Source organism: Halyomorpha halys, unplaced genomic scaffold (genome assembly GCF_000696795.3).
Source record: "Halyomorpha halys isolate HHAL.00 unplaced genomic scaffold, Hhal_1.1 Scaffold111.1, whole genome shotgun sequence".
Classification (NCBI taxonomy): Eukaryota; Metazoa; Arthropoda; class Insecta; order Hemiptera; family Pentatomidae; genus Halyomorpha; species Halyomorpha halys.
In genome coordinates this window covers 400,388-422,985 of record NW_027109684.1, presented here as the reverse complement: position 1 = coordinate 422,985, position 22,598 = coordinate 400,388, and the positions used below count along the sequence as shown (strand labels likewise).

The 22,598-nt window shown below is 30.9% G+C and overlaps 1 protein-coding gene across 1 annotated transcript in view; it reads right to left on the bottom strand.

Moving 5' to 3' along the window:
- The window catches only part of LOC106677908 (UPAR/Ly6 domain-containing protein crok), a 39,506-nt gene that overhangs the window by 3,013 nt on the left and 13,895 nt on the right, over nt 1–22,598 (bottom strand). The window contains exon 2 of the mRNA XM_014416117.3: nt 6,727–6,891. Within this exon, the coding sequence (XP_014271603.1) occupies nt 6,727–6,891 (165 nt within the window). The remainder of the gene's footprint in view (nt 1–6,726; nt 6,892–22,598) is intronic.

The following is a 22,598-nucleotide window of genomic DNA, read 5'->3' as shown; positions in this document are numbered from 1 at the left end:
ATGAACATACATTGATTATTATCACAAGATCGTTGATTGACCGTGTCTAATATGTAAAAGGAAGATGGTCAAGTGCGGTAAAAAAAAACTCAAATAATAATTACACTATTTATTGTTAGCTAACATTTCCATTTTACAGGGCTTCTTCAGGGCTTACTGACTGGAAGAAAACACAAAACCATTTTTGTGTTTGGTTCTATTCAGTGGGGCAAACAAATAGTTGTATAGTGGTATACAATAAATAGTTTAATTACTATTTGAGTTGTTTTTTTACTGCATCTGGACCATCTTCCTTTTTTATATTAAGTATCATCAATAATTTCTTCATTAAGTTCACCATATTTTTGATGAACTCTGCCTCTGATACACATATATGAATTAATATAAGATGATATGAACATCTCCTTTTTTTATCTATTATATAAAGGCCATTCAGGGCTTATCAATTGAAGAAACTGAAGACGGAGGAAGACCTTAACCATCAAATATAATTTGGACCAATTGGTCAGCCTAATCACTTCACAATGAACACTCACAATTAGTTGGGTGAAAACCAACAGTCTTGCATTACATAGGGGTCTTTTGGTGAGGTCCATTGCAAGAGTTTCAAGATTATATTTTGCAAAATTTTTCTAGTTTGTATTTCATCCTGGGTATAAGAAACACTTCTTATATCAAGAATACAAGAAGAAAATTATAGTTTAGGAACTTCCACACTTTTTTCTAAAAAAAAAAAGAAAATGTAATTAAAATAATTGTTGGGTACTACTTCTTAATGAGAATTTTGAAGTTGATTTGAACACAATTAGAATTGGTTTGCTGTAAAAAGGGTTGGTTCAACAATTGTTTATGAAATTAAAGGAATCAATAATTTCTTGGAATTAATGTCAAATATTAATTTAGAAAAAATAAAATTAATTAGATAAATTATTTTCAGAAAAAAACAAAGTTTTTTTTTACAATATCTGTTCTTTCCATTTTATAAGGCTGAAAATCAAACAGAAGCTATACTTTAAATAGTTTGAACTATTTAAACAATAAGGAAAAACAGAATGTGTTTATTAAGTTAATATTTTTTCAACATACCTATTCTTACTTGAAGGATAAAATAAGGACTCTTTCTTCTCAGTTCTAGTTAAACAATATAAGAAGGGGAGGGGGAGAAGAGGAGGTACCATCCCTCCAATAATTGGAAAGTCCTAATAGTTGAGAAATCTGAGTTTGAGAACCCATTTTGAATTGCGAAATGGTCATAGTAAAATATTTTACTTAAAGAGTCACTAAAATTTAAAACATGCAGATCTAAGTATTTAACACATAGGGACTTTATAGATATGACGTTTCCATTTTTTTTTATTCCCTACCTGTTCATTTCTGTCATACAGAGAGTTATCCTACATATAACCAATCTATCCTAACTAAATTGGAAGAATCGAGATTTTATTTGGGGAGAGGGAGGGATGGGAGGCCACCAAGAAATAAAAGTTAACCGCCAGCCGGAATCGAACCGACGCTGCTACAGACTCGAGGTTGCTAAGGTTATGCATTAATTCTCAAAGTTGGGAAGTTTAAGATTTTATCCCTTCCAATGAAAATTTCGTCCCTTACTAATAGGACATAGACTGCAATAAACAGAAATACAGAACCGAATAAAATTTGTGAACAATGATTCTTGTAAATTACTGCTAAGGCAATCTTTGTTCAGGATACGAAAATAAAGAAATTTAGTTAATAAGCTTTAGAAGGCACTGGGATAAACTACAACTTAATTGAAAGAAAAGTATTTCGTATTTATGATATTTCTAAATATTAAATTAATTATTCTTTACGTTAAATTCTATAATAATGATACACAATGCAGATGATTGTTGGTAGTCGTTCAGTGAGGATGGTCCAACCTTGCCCAATAATTAGGCCACAGACGGTACTCGGTTCCACCAGGCTCATTTTCCAGTCCCCAGTGGAACGGGACGTTTCCCGGGGACCGTTTGAGGGGATGTGAAAATGAGCATAGTCCGCCTAAGAAACAAACGATTCGAAAGTTATTTCAGGATTTAATTTACATAATGTACTAGAATACAACTGCGTTCCAATTGAGGTAAAAGCTAATGAAATGTTTGTTATAAAAAGTTAAAATCATGGAGATATAAAAAAAAAATTATTATTTCCAAAAATCATTTATTTCAACTTTTTTTTTCTCACCTTACTTCGTTTTAAGCGAATGCATTGAAATTTACAAAAAAAAATCAAATGAATTTATTTATAAGTTCTGAAATATAATTATAATTCCGAAATTTTCATTAGAACTAGTAATGTTTCAATATATGTATGTGTATTTTTTCATTACTTATTATTATTTCCTATAAAAATTTTATATTAATTTGGTTCTTGATCTTCATATGGTTTATGGAATATATTGTTAACCAGAAGGATAACACCGGTTATTCCTTTTGTGCCGGTAAGCCCGAGATCTACCAAGCTTTTAAAAAGAAGAATACTTTCACTTTATTGTAGTAAATATAAATTGAAAATAATTAGGAATGAATAAATCAACAGTTTGCTGTTTGCTGGAACGCCTTCATTCTGACTGATGCAACACGCATTACACCCCATGAGCTGAGTTGTAAGGCGAGGGTCAGTGAGCGTGTGTTTTAGTCGATTTTGTTGCCTCCTACGTCTCCAGCGCACTTTATTATGGAATTTCCAATAGAATATATTTCATGAAAGATTTTGATATTAAATAAAATTGTGAAGTTAATTTCGTTACCACCGTTCGTGCCCAAGCGTTAGAAAAACACACTTTTCCTGGAAATTTTTCAGAAGGAAGTATCGTATCAAAAAGTGCGATACAATGATGTAAACCTTCTACATTGTCTTCTACAGGCGACAATATTCAGATCTCTTGATACAATGTTAATTGATTAAATCATATTTCAAACATCAATTAGTGGAATGATGAATTCTTGTAGGATATCAAAATTTTATTGAGCACACCGTTTTTGAACTAACAGCAAAACTTAATAATTAACAATAAATCTGGCGTGATGCTCATCACGTACCCTACTACTTCCCCAAGTTTTGTATAAATTGTTGGGCTCATGTTGAATCTATCATTTGTTTTGTTTTTTAAATCTAAATAATGTTTTTTTATCATCTATTCGATCTATATAATTAAAAATGTATAGTCCTTTTGTTTCCTATTCATGATCTCCTAAAGTACTCTACAGATTTAGTCGCTATGTTTTTTTTTTCAAAATGTTTGATGTCGTCCAAGGTTGGTGTAGAGCTATCGAATTCCTATACGTATGACAGGTCAATAAATTATCAAGAAAAAGATATCTTTGAAATAGAGAACAATAAAAATGACAGATGGGCTTACCAATTTTTTACTACTATCTATGTGCTGGAATACTTCAATTACTACTGTAAGTCCCCTTCATTTCCAAATGACAGCTAGTGAAGAAACGAGAACGGCACCGGGTTCACGGTGGACGGCAGAAAGGCGGCTAGAAGAAAGCGCAACGGTTGGCTAACTAGTGAGGAGCTGACCACAAATCTATTTCCACGGACGTGGTCTCCAATCGATTGAAAACATGAACCGTTACAACGACCGATTTAGTCCGGATAACTCTTTTAATTTCTTACATCTTCGTTGGCTACGTTGCCTGGAAGCGGATCGTATTACCGAACCCTTCTTGACCAACGAATTTCATCAGGTTGATTAAATTATCTCTTCTTTATTAAACATTGTTGTGGAATAAAGATGATTTGGAGTTGTAGGTATTTTATCGACGCTTTTATGATTTCACGGCGTAATACGTCAGTAGCTTTAATTTCACAATTTGAGAATGCAGTGTACTCTAGGTTTGTCTCAGCACGAGTATAAAGTGGTGAAGGTTCTCCGTTACTAATTCTTTACCCCACCAGTTAAATATTTTTTAGTCATATCGAACAGGCCTAGTGCATGTGGTACCTACCTAAATATTTCAACGAGGTCCGTTGCTAGTCTCGATTTGACTGGACCCTCTAGAATTTTTAGTGGATGCTATTAAGCAATGCCCGGGACGAATAAATCATGGCGTATAAAATTATACGAAATTTACTCTTATCCAATTTAGTTTATGAATCAATTTAGTCATTCATATTATGAACAAAAAAAAACAAAAACAGTTAATTTTTTTCCTATTTATCTTAAGCATCTTTTTTATATTTCTGGGAAACAATTCTACAGGGAAACTTTTTTTAAAAATTGATTTATTCAAATTTACTTAAAAATACATCTAGTAAATTATATTACAATAGTAGGAAACTGCCATGTAAATAAACTACCCATTAGAGGCACTCTAATAACATTTCTACATTAGAAGGTCACGAAGCTATCTTCTTTTCAGGCTCCTCGGACGATTGTTAGGAATGGAAGAGGAAGCAAGGATAGAAAACTAATGGGTTTGGGTGGTTGGTGGTAAACGTTAAAGTTGTATTTAGTACCCATAAAAAAATTGCAAAAAATAAGAATGACTGAAATTTTGGATTTTTCCGGTGTTTTCTTGTGGGAATGAAAGAACCTTAGATATTTATACCATTCTTTTTCTGATTCTTAATCAGTTTAAATAATAATGGACGTGATGAGTCACATTTATATTATGACAAGTCTAATTATTCTAACGATTATCTGAGTAAAGTTTTAAAAATTCAAAGTTTAGAGTCCATGTTCAACCGGAAGATATGAATCGATTTGATTTCGTCCCTCCCCCTTTTTTTTTTCATTTCGGCAATTTGTAACTTTTCCACGGTATTACGGTTAAAAAAAAAAAATTGGATTTCTTGCCAATCCCAAAATATATGCTATATTTACTATTTATATTATAATATATTATTAGAGATTCGGGTGCAGATGTATCAGAATGGCAATGTAAAGCAGATTTTTCAATTTTTTTTTTTTTTTTATGAAAGTAGAACACTTGATGAATGAGTGTTTTGTCATCACAATGGAAATTTAAAAACTTATATACGTAATTACTTGGCAGTTTCAAGTGACAAAAAAAGTATTGAAGGGTGAACTCGATTTTACTTCAATCGATCTAAACTCTCGAAAAAACAACTTGAAATAGCTCTTTCATGATAGTGTATTGTTCAAGAAAAGCTCTGCTACCAATGAGAAAAAAAAGTCTTGTTATACAGCTTTGAATGCCTTGATATTTTTTAAATACATATTACTTTATACGTTTAGAAGTAAAAAAAAATAAACAACTGGTACAATAGCTTGGCTCTTTAGCCGCTAGTAGCTGGTCTTAAGCACTATAATGTCCACATGTAAGCAGAGCTGGTGCTTTAGGAACATACTTGATGGACTTGTTACGTTATGATATATATTCCAAGCATAATTTTAACGTTCTTCCATGTTTTTTATTATCACTATTTTTCTAGGATTCACTGTTTAGGATTTATATGGGAAATTCTAAAAGAAAGACCTAAAATTTATAATTCATTACTTTGTCAAATGAATTTCCTACTTAGTAACTTTTTCAAATTAAGATGTTGGGGTGAAAATAGACTCCCTTTTAAATATTATCAATATTCTATATTTCGGGGGTGGCCAACCTTCATGTATATAAGACCTACCTTTTATCTTATAAGCGTGTCGCGATCGACTAGATGTCATAAGCTTAGTCAAAGGATGAAGAAGGGGTGTGAAATGCATAATACGTTTATACACTGTATTTCAGTTTCAGTTGCATTCCAGTGAGGTATAGATGGATAAGTAATATATATGTTCATAACTATTTCTTATTTTGTAAATCACTTATTAAGTATTTATTTACTCATTTATGGTATAAATATTTTATTTTTTATTTTTATTTTTATTATATATGTTTTCTCTTTTTCTTTTTGGTATTACTGTATTCAATTAGCAATATTACTCATTGCTCAAGTTTGTAATAATAATTATCAATAAATATATTAATATAAAAAAAAGAGAAGAGAATTAATAGTAATTGGAAAAACAAAAAAAAAACAGTATCAACAACAAAATGTGAGCACACTTTGAGTAATTCTCAACTTTTTTTATAAATCCCTATACAAAGTCGTTTCTTCTATACAGGGAAAAGGAGTAACTTCCGACTGTCAAATAAGTAGTACAGTATGCCTACGAAAGGCATAGTAGACTACGCCTTCTGGCATCACTCGGCTTGGAAGCATATCCCCTCCATTATACTCCTTCCTGTAAGCTTAAGTGCGATAGAAACTAATTTTTAACAGGATTTCCAGACATATTTTCTATGTGCCAAGTTTTACACATAGAACTCCTGTACTAGAATCATCAAATGGATAGTATGAGATAACTGTAAAAAAGATAAAATCAAATGAGATAACAATATTTCCTTAAGCTCAATTTACATAGTCAATTATTGGAGTCAGATTATTTAACATGGTAAATTTGTCACAAGTATCAATATTCAATCTAATGACTCAATGATAAGCCCTTCTGATTATACTAACTTTTTTTTATTTTACATTTATAATTATGGCTCTTTCTCTTAAAGTTCGATAGGTTTATTTTAAGAGGAGTGGTCAAGATATTATTGTGCAACTCCTGGACTGAACTGACCTTCAACTTCTGACTGAATATCATTTTAATATTCTACTCGAGGAGTAATCATTCTTCCTACCTCTGCAGATAAGTATTCTTGAGGATAGATCTAAACTATTAAACTTTCTAGTTACCTATGTGAGTGAATTTCCTGCAGACTGCGTTTCCTTTGAGATACGGCGTGAAGGACCGGTCCCGCTCACAGTCACTGATGAGGAACCTCCTGGACGTGCTGTTGAACGGGTCCCCGCAGGATCTGTCCACGTCGCTGGAGCACACGTAGCAGTGAATAGCTTCACCTAAGACAAAGCAAAATGTCAATAAAGTCACGCATCCAAGTATTGAAACATAACAGAATAACTTGACATTTAATAAAGGATCTATGAATCATAATTAAAACAAATAACAGTGCTATTTCCTAACACAAGAATGTGAATTAATTTATCTTTTCCTATTCATTTTCCAATAGAATTCCAATTGTTATAAAGGGTGTTTCAGGGTTGTGTTCAAACTGAAAGTATTAAGGATCTCAAGACCAGAAAGCAATTTACTATGAAGACTTCCGTTCACACACACTTTGGTTAGGAGATATTTACTTCTAAAGATTTTCAATACCATGAATTATTTAATTTATAATGAAGAAATTTTTTTAATGATATTAATTGAATTTAATTTATAATGAAGAAATTTTTTTAATGATATTAATTGAATTTAATTTATAATGAAGAAATTAATATGCGTAACGAATAGTTTAAACATTAACATTCGTATTAAATGTTGTTCAAAATGATTACCATGAGCATTCAGGTAGGTTCGGAATCTTTCTTACAACGCAGCAGTGGCCGAATAGCACTAGATATGTGTTACTGGTTTGCAAGTTTCAGTTAACCTGCTTCGTAAAGAATTAAGGTCATTAACAGAGCATGCGTAGGCTTTATCTTTAATTTCAAGCCAAATAAAAAAATCCAGTGTTGTCATTCTTGACAATAACATACACCGGGGCCGTTCGAGCAGTGCTGCTGGGAAATGAAGATGCCTAGCACGTCTTGATACTCAAGGCTCTACTCTGAACAAGATTCAACATGGAATCTTAAAGTTAACATTTCATTAATACAGTTGTTAATACACATATTTAATGTTTATTATAATCCAAATAAAGTGTTACCGGACATATTTTTATTGGAATTGTTTTCTTATTTTTATATCATTCATTCATATTTTCAGTTTGAATACTTAACCCTAAAACATCCTGCATAGTCAACATAATAAAATTTAACGGATTGAAGCAAGAACGTGACAAGCAATAATTTTGAAAACAAATTTTTGTATAAAATGCTCCTTTGTTTCTCCATAGGTCTATTTATAATGTTCAACTAACACCACCATTTTTACATATTTTCCTTTTTTATGGAATATGAAATATATAAAGCATTATAGAATTTTAGATTAATAAATATTGTAGAATATTTCGAAACTTCTCTTCTGAACAGTTTTCATTATGTGGCTAGTAATATTATTGCCAAAAATCCTTCAATTATATCTTTAAGCTCCTAATCTTGAATTGATACGATAACAATATGTAATATTTAAACGGTCATTTCAGAATTAGATGCGAGATTTTCCATCCTTCCAGATTAATTTTTAAAATTATCTTAAAGACAAAAACAACTTTATAAACCTTATGTTTTTAAGTATGCCTCCAACTTAGTATCAATATCGTCAGAAATATTTTGAAGGAAATATTTTAAGTACAGAAATATTTTATTACCGGGAATTTTCGAAATAAATCGAATCTTTCTTAATAACAAATTATACTTATTAAATTATGGTAAATAAGCTGTTAACGAATTCAAAAAAGTTGAGCGTTAAGGAATATAATTTTAAAAAAATATGAAAACTTTAAGAGAAAGAAATTATTTACTTATAACATGAATCTGTAGCGTGTTTAGAATAATTGTGGCTTAAGTCCGAAATCCATCGTGGAGTAGAGACAGGGTTTCAAACTTTTACAAAACTATTAACTAAATAAGATCGCAGTATCTTTTAAATTAATATTAAGCCTGTCCACAATAAATTATTAAATATTAGTAAAAACTTGATACAAATTCTCTGATTTTTGTACAATGCTGCGTTATGCTTTTAATGTTTTCAATTTTAATAACGTAATCATTAACACACAGAGTATTAAGGCTGTTACTTCGTATACATTTGTTTTTTATTATAAAAGCCCAGATTTAACCTTATTAAATTTCGTCGATATTCCATTTTTTGAAAGCTCCATTAGAATAGGTTTTTATTTAACTAAATAGTTTCCTGAATAATATTCCTTAGATGTAGAGGAACGACTCCATAGAAATTAGGCAAATCGCGGCCTAGCACGGTCGTACCGTAGGCGAGAGGAAATCCTGACGGTCTAAACTAGATTTTCTAATGAAGCTAGCAACTAAAGGTCACAGTTGCTTCACTTATAACTTGATGCTCTCACCTCGATTTCAATTTTTCTGCTTATGAGTCAGGTCTCTCTTTGTAGCTGATCTCAGTCAGGATTACTTCACTTTTGGCAACACTCCCTTTTAGCATTAAGAGGAGGTGTTTATAACGATAAGCTCTGCTTAATATCCTCATTGATCTGGAGAAGGAATTCACCTTCAAACAGCCTTAATCTGAATATAAATATATTATATATACATATATTGGTATATAAAGAGAGTCAACCTTTTGTAGAGTCAAACCTGTGGGTTCGAAAGCCCTCCTAGGGTCCATCCACTCTCTATAAAGTTACTCTTAATTGGGAAAAAATCTGGTGGTTGAGTGCTATCTTGGGAAAATAATTTCCTCCTACAACCGTTGGTCTAGTTACATTCTTCCTAACAAAGTTCTGAACCATCCATGGGTTGTAAAGGTACAAGTAAGAAGTTGTCCTGATGTAACTGGGTAGTCGAAACTCCAACATGGATATGTTGTAGTTTCGCCACAATAATCCTCAACATACAATCTCAAATAATTATATTAACATCCTAGAATCTTCAGAATTGTTTATTTATGATTATATTTAAAATATCCCATGCAGTTTTTAATGGAAACCCCTTGACTTGTGCTAATTTATAAACTTGAATATTTTTTTATTTTGAATGCGTCGGTTTTCAGGAACTTCTATTCCCGCTAGAAAAATTCTTTTTGCTTTAGATAAACTATTTATTCAGGAAGACTTCAGGTCTTACAGCATCGCGCTATGGGAATAAAGTAGTAACCCGATACATAAAACACTAATTTTTCTAATCCTTTTGGTTAATTACATCCATTCATTACTTCTACTCTAGAGAGTAAAAGTGAGTATAAAAGGGATTATCACATACCTAGTTAACTGATAGTTCCAATGGTTTAAACAGAACATGTCTCCATGTAAGAATAACACTAGTTATACAGATCAGAATATTTAAATTATATGATTGTAATAAACAAGTAAACTTTAAGATTACATTATCTTTTTAAGTTTACTTGTTTATGAGATTACATTATCTAAGATTACATTATCTAAGATTACATTAGCTAAGATTACATTATCTTTTTGAGATAGGAAAAGGTCCCAGAAAGGATCAGGAGAAATAAACAGAAATATAATAGGAATAATAAAAACTAAAATTATAATTGTTAATTTTTTTTCTGAACTACATTATGAAAGGGGATTTGTTTAAATATTTATCTTATGCCCTTAGGATTTCTCATGTTTATTTTCAAGCGAACGGACTAGAGTTGGGCTAAAAATATTTGATTCATTTTTCTGTTATTCGTATAGGAGAAAGATAGATAAGGAGAGGAAGGAATATTCAAGAAAAATCAAGAACAGATGCTTCCACATCGTACACCAGATGTCAATGCAACAGAAGGGACTGACTGAGCCAAAGCTTATGACCTTTATGAATTTTTTTTTAATTAGTTTTGTTCTCAACTTGATTATCCTTATTATAATCTTTATATAGTATAAAAAAGTTTTTAGTGATCATATCATATATACATGTAATATTTTATTTACATATATAGTGGAATAATAACAATGAGTCGTTTAAAATTGATTTTTCGTTCGATCGATTTGTTTCATTTCTCATAATTTGTAAAATATGTGTTTCCCCTTTCCTTAATAATATAATAATTATAATAATATAATACTATTGAGTAAGATAATGCATAATGAAAGAAATCCTTTTTTTTTTTTTATTTCATAATAATAATGTTTTGTTGGTTTTATTATGAGCTTTTTTAGGAAATATAAATTTTTATGAAGTACATCTTTCCCTAGTCATTTGAAGGAATTATTGAATTCGGACTCTTGAATGTTCATTGTATGCTAATCAATAGATTGATTATTGACAATAATACTGGAAAACGTTGGATGCTGTATGAAAATTTCATTTTTTTACTACAATAATATGTAATACACTCAGTTATAATCGATGCTTAAGGCGTGAGGTATATTATATCGTCGCTGATGCTGTGATACCCCGTAACTAAAAGAAATCGAAAATTTAATTTTAATATTTTAAAAATAAAGACCTATGTAACCGATCTAGCCCGAACCAGATATCAATCCTTCCATTATAAGCTCCCTGTCACTAGAACCCTCAATTTTCTAACATTGCTTCCTCATATATTCCTGACAATTCTCTGAGGCACCTGAAAAGAAGATGCCCACGAGACCTAGTGTAGAAAGATTATTAAAGTGCTACCAATGGGTAGTTTCTCTACATATCTGTATTTTGATGTACTTAATGTATTTTAATGTAAATACAGCTGTAAACAGCAATTAATAAATAAAAAAATAATATAAAAATTAATTCCCCATTCTAGGATGACACCTTCTGGAGGAAAATGTCATTATTATTGATGAGTGAGAAAATAAGTGATTTTCTAAGTGCCTATAAAATGCATTTTAAATCATTTTTATTTAATTTGTATAAATGAGCATCTTTTTGAAAACTGCCTGTAATAATATCTCATCTGGCTTCTGATGATTGTAATACTTAACTTTTGTATCTGCGGCAAGAAGCAACCGTATGAATCCGGCTTAAAAGAAGCACTATCACTGGTCCAGACAGAAACGGTGCATCTGGGTGCCAAGTCATGGACCCGCCTCACGTCCGGACCACCCCGAGGACAGTCATGCCGAATTAAAGGATATGCAGTCAGGTACCATCAACGGCACCCTAGCAGTCCTATGCTAGTCAGAGTAATGTACTCATGAACATACAAGTGTAGTATAATGTACATACCAGACATGTAAGTTATGTACATTAGTCATTTTTAATAATCGCTTAAACTAACTCTAATTGTACAGTTTTCGAAGAAAATAAATTTTAAAAAACTTCCATAAGTTTTACATATAAGATTATGCTTATCACTGTAAATTGGTAATTGTTGTCGCAAATATTTCATAAATAATTTTGATATTATTTGATTGTTAGCGTTATTAAATAGATAGTTTATGAAAGCTTTGGCTCAGGCCAACAGGGGTAAGTACCGTATTCAGATAGTGATTTTTTTTTACCTGATGAAAAAAGAGATGACCGAACCAGCCCACCCATTCAGGAGTCATGAAGAACAAATTAATCACGTTAAATTCAAACCGAGTAAATTGAAGTTTAATGTTTCAGTTTTATGTTCATAATAAAATTCCACGATTCGATTAAGCCTTTATGACAAAAGACTTAAAATTAGAAATAGCAATTATTTTCTTTGTATTTTACTATTGAATACAGTCTGCCAGTAACTTCCAAACCGATCAAAAACAAAAGTCATATTAAGAAGTAGTAATTAGGCGCACTAAATATTCAAAAATCGAATGAAAAAGAAAAAAAAAGAAGAAGTAGAATAACATTTTTTTTTACACTGTGGATGACTTTCCGAGCTCCGGAATGAATTCCCGTGATACCTCAATTAACTCGATATAATTAACGAAATCGGTCAATTAGTCAGTTAACCGCTCCAGTTCCTTTATTTCCTTGGACAGCTGCCACGAGAATTTTCCGGCATCCATCGAGAGAACAATTTTATTTATTGTGTTATCATTCATTTTAAATAGCTTCCTGATCTATAGCGAATTCAGATCTTCGACCATTATTGTATATGCGATATTATGACAAGGTGATAACACTGTTCAAAGGTTGAATATCGTATTTTAGGTTGAGTACAGTTAGTGAATAGTACTCGTCAGGTGGCCACCATATGGCGAAACAGTGTCTCGTGCGAACACCTGCTGATCGATAGTCAAAGGAAAAACTAACATTATACTGGGTATAACTAAAATGGGGATATTATATAAAATACACACGACTAGATATTGAGAGATCAGCATTAAAAATAAAAATTAAAGTGTTTATTGAATAATAAGAGCGAAGAATAGAATAATGTGAACTGAATTACCGAAAGCTATTTCACAGAGAGTTTATAATTGACTGTGTAAATACCACTGAAGATTTTCAGGATAATCAGTCAAAGTGATCCTGAATCATCAAGCAGAATGAATTATTTAATAATACATATAAGAGAAAAATATTAAAAAGCTGTACCATAATTATTTAATGTTGCTATTTGCCGGCAAAAAGTAATATAAAAATATAATAATTATTAAATATAAATATACATTTTTTTTTGGAATCGCGGTGGCACCATGGTAAGGCATGATGCTACTAATTCCAAGGATCATGGGTTTGAATCCGGCTGGGCAGAAATTGTTTTATGTTACACTGTAGCCGTTAGTCAACCCTGTGGGTTCCACCTCCAGGGGTGCACCCAGCCTCGTAAATTGGGTAAAACTTTGGCGGTCAAGCGTGATTCTGACCAAATCACCTCCTTGCACAACCGTTGGTATAGTAACAGTACTTCCTTACAAAGTACTGAAGCTCTGACCCTTCATGGATTGTACCGGTACAGATTTTAATTTTTTAATTTATTTATTATTAATATAATATTAGAAAAAAAAATGTAAACTATTTACAAAAAAAGAAGAAAAAACTTACACTACGTTTTTTTTCTTTTTGTACATAGTTATATTTTAACTTAACAAACATTTAGCATAATTTCAATTGTTTGAATTCACAGTTTTCCAGTTTACCATATAAAATCGAGTTATTAATCGATACTAACTCCATAAAACACAGCCTAAGGTGTTAGCTAACCCTCCTCAAGGAGCTGATCAAGGAGGCTCGTGCTACACCCCTGTCATTGAATAGAGAAAAAGGAAATACGGTTGGGTGTCGAAGAAAAAGAAAACAATGTGCTAGCAACTCCCCTCATTTCCTCTCCATTCTATTCAGCGAAGGAGGAAGCTAGTATCGGCACTTCCATTGTACACGCTTTGACAACTCTCCGCGGCGAATCGGACTAAATTAATATTTTAAAAAAATCCTCTATGCAATTAAATTAAACCGTACTCTAGGGAAACTCTCTGAAAAAAAAAAATGTTCAAAGGTTTTTCGTAACAAGTGATTTTACTATAGTGTTTCGCAATCGGTGGTCTTTGCGCACTGTCACATTAGATGTTTAGCCAGATTGTCAGAAAGATATCATCTTCAGGCCTTATATTTCTTCAAATACTTAATCTTTATAATTAAGTTTTGTGTAAAAGTATCAGATATAAATATAACAATATATTCATAGCTAAAATTTGAAAATGATTCAAATAGTGAAGATCCACCAGTCTTGTAAAAACGCCAATAACAACACTTTATATATTATAGGAAGATAGTCTGGATCAATAAAGGTACAACGTAGTAAATAAAATCTATTTAATGTTATCCTATCATTCCTTCCATTATAAACTCCCTAACCATCCAAACCTACTAGTACCGAGGCGACTGAAAAGAAGATGGCCACGAGACCTACAAATGTAAGAACTTCATGTGCTACCAATGGGTGTTTTCTCCACAGGCCTGTTTCGCTCCATAATAACTTACATCATATTTACTAAATGTATACAGGAAATTTCAATAAAGAAAAAAAAATTAATGTTAACCAACGTTTCACCACACTTTGCAAGACTTTAAAACAAGATACAAACATTATAAGAAGTGACAGAAAATTAGAATAAATATACAAAGAAAGTAAGAAAATATACAAAAAAAAATATTACCTCGCAACATTTACTTCACCTACCTTTACACCTACCTTTTTACAATATTTGTAACTATTTTAAATAAATATTTTTTACAATTTATCACTCTAGTTCTTTATTTTCAATTTTATCATTCTTGGCTGTATTAATTAGTAATTAGTTTCCTATTCACCTATATTTATACTTCCTTAACTTAAGCTTAGTATTTTTATTTTCTTATAAAAAAAAATTTTTTTTTACATATTTTCTTACTTTCTTTGTATATTTATTTTAATTTTCTGTCACTTCGTCACTCTCCACTTTTATTTTAAAAACATCTCCAACGTTTCGGCCCTCAGGCCATTTTCAGGGAGACAACCTTAAATATTGATATGTTCTTTAAAATCTTTTCAAAATCTGCAAGCTAATTGCCCATGTCATGTATACATTTTTATATTTTATATCTAAAACCTTTTCACTTAAATAATCTTCTCTTTTTCCACTCACAAACATCGTTTATTTTTTTTTCTAGTGCTATTTTCTTCAGGCCCTTTTTCATATTTTTTATGTCATTCCCATGTTGATACATCCTACCTTTCATATATTGTTTAGTTTCATCAATATATATATCTGGACAACAAGAACATGACATCAATATTTAAGGTTGTCTCCTTGAAAATGGCCTGAGGGCAGAAACGTTGGAGATGTTTTTAAAATAAAAGTTGAGAGTTTATGTGAATCAAAATTGTGTGTATTAATAATATTATGATGCCTTTATTGACGCCACCTGGGCCCTGTTTCACAATGAAAGCTAATAGTATTAGTTCATAGTACAAGTGTAGAAACTAGTGTGGTAATAATATTAATACTTATTTTTTTCATGATATGGATGACTATTCAGCCCCAGTGATATTACAGGAATTAAAAAATACTAAAGTAAAAGTTAGTATTGTACAACTGGACTTTCTTCCTACTATCTACTTCATGCGGTCAACTATCTTCTAATATTGTATATAGTAAGTAAGCCCTTCAGAAGTGTCTATTAGAAAAATATATTTTCATATATTTCTATAAATATGGTTCAATCTTGAGATGTGTTTGAACTGATAGTATAAATATGTATTCAGTAGCAAATTTTGCTTTCAACATGGGTTGGGAAAAACAAAAAGGTTCACTTATAAGACTAGTTCCCCCCAATTCCAATTCCAAATTTATAGAACCCACCCGCATCAAGAAAATCGATAGATAAAGGGATCTAATTTTGAATCAGACATAAATTAAAATTATATGTACTGAGAATCTGGAATTCCAGATGTTTGTCATTAAAAAATACTAATTATTAAATACATATTATCATTTATAAACATTAATTATAAAGGTTAGCTAAACACATACCCACAAAAACCAAAAAATAATACTAAAATTTTAGAAAAATTCTGTATCGTAAACAATTTAAAAATATATATATCTATAATGAGACACTCGGTCATGAAACATTTCGCAGTGTTAAAATATCTGTTAACAACACTAACATACTCCTTACATACCAACATTATCCCTTTGAAATTTTAAATTTTTCAAATATTTAAAAATCTTTGAAATGTACACAAAACAATCCAGTGAAGCCAAGATTGGCTTCAATGAAAAACAAATGACTGTTTTCATGAATGAAGCTGTGGTGATCTAGATGAAGAGGAAGATCAAAAACATAAGATAGATCATAATGAAGGTCATTATGGCATTAAAGAAGTATGTCAGTAAGGGCTCTTTCTGATGAAGATGATGATAAAGAGGAAGAAAATGGGAGAGAAGATCTTAAAGATTATGATGTAGAAAATCCACTAATTTCAAAAAGATGACAATGTCAACCTTTGTTTTATAATTTTATACGTAATTAGTTTTTATATGTTCTTTCATTAATTATCTTTATAGTAGTTTTGAATTTTACTAAACCTTATCATGATTAAAGTAACAATCATTTGGTTATTTAAAACAAACTGGTTGTTCCAAGTAAATAACAGAAATCTTTGCTTTCTCTTGTTCATAAATCATAAATTTTCAGGAATTCAAGAGTTTTGGGATTAAGTCTAGGATTCCAAAGGTATCCTACCCCAAAGCCGCGAGGTCTTGTGCAGGTTACCCTGGTGTTATTTACACTTATGGATTTTTGGTTTTCTTCTACATTATTCATATCTATTGATTCTCCCCATGACATGTTATTACGTGAATCCAATATAATGCTATCTAGCAGGATATCATGAATAAATTTTTTTTTATTCCAATACTTTTTACTGACCATGTACGAAATAGACAACGGATTTGTTAGCATTTTTCTTACCAACTATATTCATCTTAAAAAAAGTAACACATCAAAGGCATTGGGTAATGCATCACTTCTGTATTTTTCGAGTTAAATAATTCGCTTATCCAGGGTGTGTCCTAATAGGTTTCCATGACTGCACAATGGTCGAAAGCACAAAAGGAGTGTACAACTGTAATGCTGCATCCTTGAAACACCGGCGCAACGAATAGTTATTGCCAAACGCAAGCGTGAAGAACTCGATCTAGGAAAAAAAACTAAATTTTGCTGTTGCCACGAGATTTAAACATTTAAAGCATTTGGCCTTTGTTACCATGAAGGATCGTACATGTTTTGTTTATCATATTCTCTTCAACGGTCACAATAATTGTCTTTTGTAGTGAGAATTGTCTGATGGAGTGTAAACACTGCTTTGAGATTTTATTTAAAAAATTGTAATTTCCAATATTTCATTTTGAGATATTTTTTTCCATTAAAAAAATTCTTAGTACATATAATTTTAATTTATGTCTGCTTCAAAGTTACATCCATTTATTTATTGATTTTCTAAATGCGGGTGGTTTCTATCAATTTGGAATTGGGATCTAGTTGGGGGCGGGGAACTAGTCTTATACGTGAACCTTTTTGTTTTTCCCAACCCATCTTGAAAGCAAAATTGTCTACTGAATACATATTTATACTTATGTCAGATATTTATATTTATGTTTTTGTAAAACTTATTTATCTGTTTTAAAAAAAAAAAATTTATTTTTTTATTGTTCTAGTGCCTGTGGCTATTTAATTTTTGATATTTTTCAATATTTTTATTTATTGATAATTTCGTTTAATTTGCGTTGCATTTGTGTAACGCAACGTTTGTTGCAGGTATGAGAGAATAGAATAGATAGAATAGCATAGATAGGGTTGAGAACAAAATAAAAAGAGGGATGAATGAATAATGAAAACATAATATAACTTTGTGTGAGAAGGAGGGAAAAAAAATGAATAAAATTTATTTGAAATAATTAAAAATAAATTGTATTTATGTTACAGTTGATAATTGTTTGAAAAAGTAGAAAAAAAAATTATATCTTTGTTGATATATGTTAGTGTTTAATATCCAATAATTGATAAATTTGGTGTGTTTCAGAAAGCCAATGTATTTGGACAGTATGGCTGAATAAGCATTTCTCCTTATGATATTTCTGATCAATAACTTTGAAAGTTACCTGAAAAATTCCTTCTTTTTTTTCCACTATTGACTGTAAAGAAATCTGTTGTTATGAATAAAAACATTCGAAATATAGTGTTTTTTAGTCAAAAATGAACTCTTGTGTTAATTGTGATACGAAATGAAGCTAAAATGGTTTAAAAAAAATTTCGATTAGGTGAAAGTTCAACAACTAATTTAGTCTGTCAGCTTGGGTCAACAGTGAACCCGCATAGCTCGGGTCAAGTATAATTTAGTTTTTTTTGTAATTATCTAAATTGCCTATCTCTTAAGCTAGTATTATATATCGATAGCTGTTCGTATTATATATAGGTAAACTGTCAATCTATATCAATAGTTACTACTAACATAAAATATTAAACATAGCAATTACTCTACCTATGCTGTTGTTCAGGTAGAAGATTTATATTTGGTAATTGGAGGTCTCTGTTTCATAATAAAATACAAACTAATACTATTAATCTGGTAGAATGCTGACCTAATAATAATAATATCACTAATTCATAGCTGTAATATAAATGAACGGCGGTAATATTTAACTAATGTTTACAAGATCATGGCTCTAACAGGTATAATAGAAAGAAGAATCGAGAGTTAAGAAAGGAAAACTCTCCGTACAATTACAGGAGCGATCTGAGATCAAAGCCTTAATACAGTAAGAGGAGAAGAGCTAACAGTGAACTACTGGCAGATACTGGTCAGTCAATATGATATGAAGGCAAGGAGGGTAAGATGGGCGGGGCATGTGGCTCGAAGCAATTCATGAGGACGCCTCTACACAACAATGAATACCAGTATAGTTGGAAAGAAACCACTTGGGAGGCCAAATACCAGATGGATAGGCAGAATTCAAAGATGCGAATGAGCTGCATGCAGAAAACTGGAAAGCAGTAGACCAAGAAGGCTGGTTCGTGTGGACTAAGATCTACAAGGTTTTTTTTATTTAATTATTTTAAAGCACCAACCACTTGTGGGTCATTATTCCCTTGATTTCCGAAATAGCAAAGGATATACTTTTAATTTAAGACTTTTGGACTGAACCCTTGTATGGGGGCAAGGGTCCGGATTCATGGCTACAATTATATTGGAGTGGGAAACTATTGCAGCATGGGGACCTGTGGCAAAATTTTATTACATCTTATAGTAGATTTGGGAATGATTAAATAATTTATAAACAGTTTGTTTATTATCCTTCAACATAGAATGGAGATCCGCTGGTACATCAACTGATATGTTGCGCAAACATTAGAATGGCATTCCTTCTGAAAGTCTTAAAGACCTATGTAAGATGCAATAGGTAGTCAAGAAACCAATCGGTAATTGATAAAAACCTTGTTAAAGTTATAACCAAAAAGAATTCTATGGTTTATTATTTTGAAAACAGGTAGTGATTTGTAGTGCAAAGTTCTAACTACTATAATTTTCAAAACAACATTGAGCCAAGAGAACCTGCTTGTAGGCCGATTTAACCAAAATCGTTGCCGATATTACCTAGGGTACTTATGGAATAAAAAAGGTAATTTGCTGACACTTGTCAAATACACTTTATCTGAGGATGCTAAAATGTTACAACTTTAGCGAGTAGGTTGGTCGATGTACGACATGTCACAATCTCAAAAAAGGAGATCATAAAAAAATCGCAATCCTTCCCTGCCGGACCACCCCCCTCGCTTAGACCCCCGGGGAGCAACGGTCCTATATCACTTTTGAAATATTTGCTTAAAACGGGAAGAGGAGATTTTGAGATAGTTTAATCGAGTAATATTTAAAAAGCACCTGAAATTGAAAAACAGCATGAATTTGAGGGAGTCATTCAGTTAAAATGTGTTAAACAGTAAGTCGTATTCCGCAAGTTTGGCATAGAGGTGGAGTATCGCGGGCTATTAAGATAAGAATTGTGTCAAAATCAACTCCTTTCTCTGCACACTTCTAGTTGATGATATCCAAGAGGAGACGTCACTTCTGATTTCCCTTAATTTATTATAGGTAACATTTGCCCACATTTGTTTCCATTTCAATTTAATCTATAACTTAATGAGGGCACCGAAATCATAGACAGGCACTACTCGATACGGAATTCCTACAGATATCGCCACCGTTGCTGCCCAATCGGCCAGTTATCTACAAGGTTTATAATGCCAACTGAAAAAAAAAAACTAATATTCCTCCCCATTATGACAGGGAATATTAGTGCTTGTACTTTATGGTTTGCATACTTGCATTTATGAACCAATACTAATAGCCTTCATTATGAAACATTCATGGGACTTATTTAAAAATTTGTTTAATAAAATGAGTCAGAATGAGTGATGTAACCATAGCTGATCACTTTTGCTCAAAGAACCATTCACGCTTGGTGACTCAATAATATTTATCTTTACATTTAAGATTTTTTTTCTCTTCCATAATAACACGACGACGGGTCAGACATAATTACATTTTACAGATACCATGCTATAAATAGCCACATTTACTGTATATAACAACAATTTACTGACTTTAGATTAAAGATTTAATTTTAGAAGAATTATAAAAGAATAATATACTACAATTTAAAAGGGGAAAGAGCGAAAAAGAGAAAAAAAATTATAAAAGACACATGAAAACATAATTGGCATTTAAAAGATAATATTTATAATAGAAGAAAGGTAGGGTCTTAACCACTACGTACTGGAAATTCAAGGATTCACTTAAATAACATAAATTTTATAATATTTCAAAACCCAATGTTGTTGTGATAAATTATAGTAGTAAAGGTTGACTGTAAAATTATAAGTTTTAATTTAATATGTTGACAAAATAGGGTAATTGTAGACTGAAATTTATGATCTGGGCAAAACAGCCTGCATACAGATTTTTAAAATTGTTGTGGTTCTAAAATTGTATTAAGATTGTCCTTGTGGATGGCCGAAACATTGGACTTATAAAGAAATATAAATTGTTTTTTGACTAAAATTTGATAAAATTTATTTTATTTAAAAAATGATAACCAGTCTCAAGAAAGTATAAATATTATATCTATTCAAGGATTCATTTATTTATTTATTCATTTAAGTCAGAGAAATTATTCCAATCAGTAATGCTTATCTTGCAAAAGGTGTTTTTTTGTTTATTTTCTATTTGGCCTATTCCGTAGATTATTCCTCAGCCTAGAATTACCTTATGAAAGCATTTTTAGCTTAAGAACATAGAAGACCTCAGTTGAGAAAGTAATCCAGTTTACAGTACTATCTTAAGAATACGGCCTATTTAAAATAAAACAAAAACTGTTTTTTTATTAGACGTGTCACTATTATATTAAGTCTTTAGGGATTCATCTTTCTCTAAAACTTTTGCCCACTTTTATTGATTTTTACAGGCTAAATAAAATTTGAAACATTAGTATTACAAAAAAACTTTACATTATGAAATTTGTTAAGTATTTTTCTCGGCTTAGGTAAGTTAAAATATGTAAGAAAAATAAAAAAGAACAGTAGAGAACTTTAATTCGTATTGATCATAATATTAAATTAGTGATTTTTTGTTTTGTTATTTTGCAACAGAAATTTTTAGAAAAAAAACACTGATAGGACTAGGGGAATGGTATTCTGTTTTGAATTAAGCTTATTTTATAACATATAATTCAGCGTAAATATCGCATTCAGTTTTTTACGCTCTAGAAAAACCAGCTTCACAAATCATATTTAAAAAAAAAATGTTATAATGCGACATACTTTAAGGATTTAGTATCTAACACTTCACACTTGAACAGATGTGGGTGTTGTTAGGAATTTTCTTTTTGGGGCTCTAATTATTGTATTGCGTGCTATAGCACTCTAATTCTCGTTAGGCCATATGGTGGAAGGTCAATAATTAATGTTATGACCATAATTGTCACTGTGAAGGGATGATTATCAGCTGGAGTGGTTGTTCGGAACCACCATGTATATCTTCACATCGAAGTGCACTGTAGCAATGAAGAAGCTTAAGCATAGTATAGTAACCAATATTATATTATTAATATACTATATAACAAGAGTTTAATTATACTATTAATATACTTTATAACAGTAAGTAATAAGTTTAACTCTATAAAAGACATATAAATAGTGGTATGTATGTAGTTTTCAAAGCCCAATTAATATCTGTACTTATATTATGTTTTGATTGATATAAAATAATTATGATTAAGTTTAATGTAATATTACGATAATCGTTCTATATCCAATCTGTTTAATCTTTTGTTTATTGTTTTTGTAATAGGTCACTAGACTCAGGTTTTGTTATGAAACGGTATATTTAATGTAATGAATTTGTACAAGACTTCGTATTTCATAAATAAATATATACTCTATTTTATTCTGTACATATATATTTGTATTTATTTGTTATAGTATTTATTATTTATGTA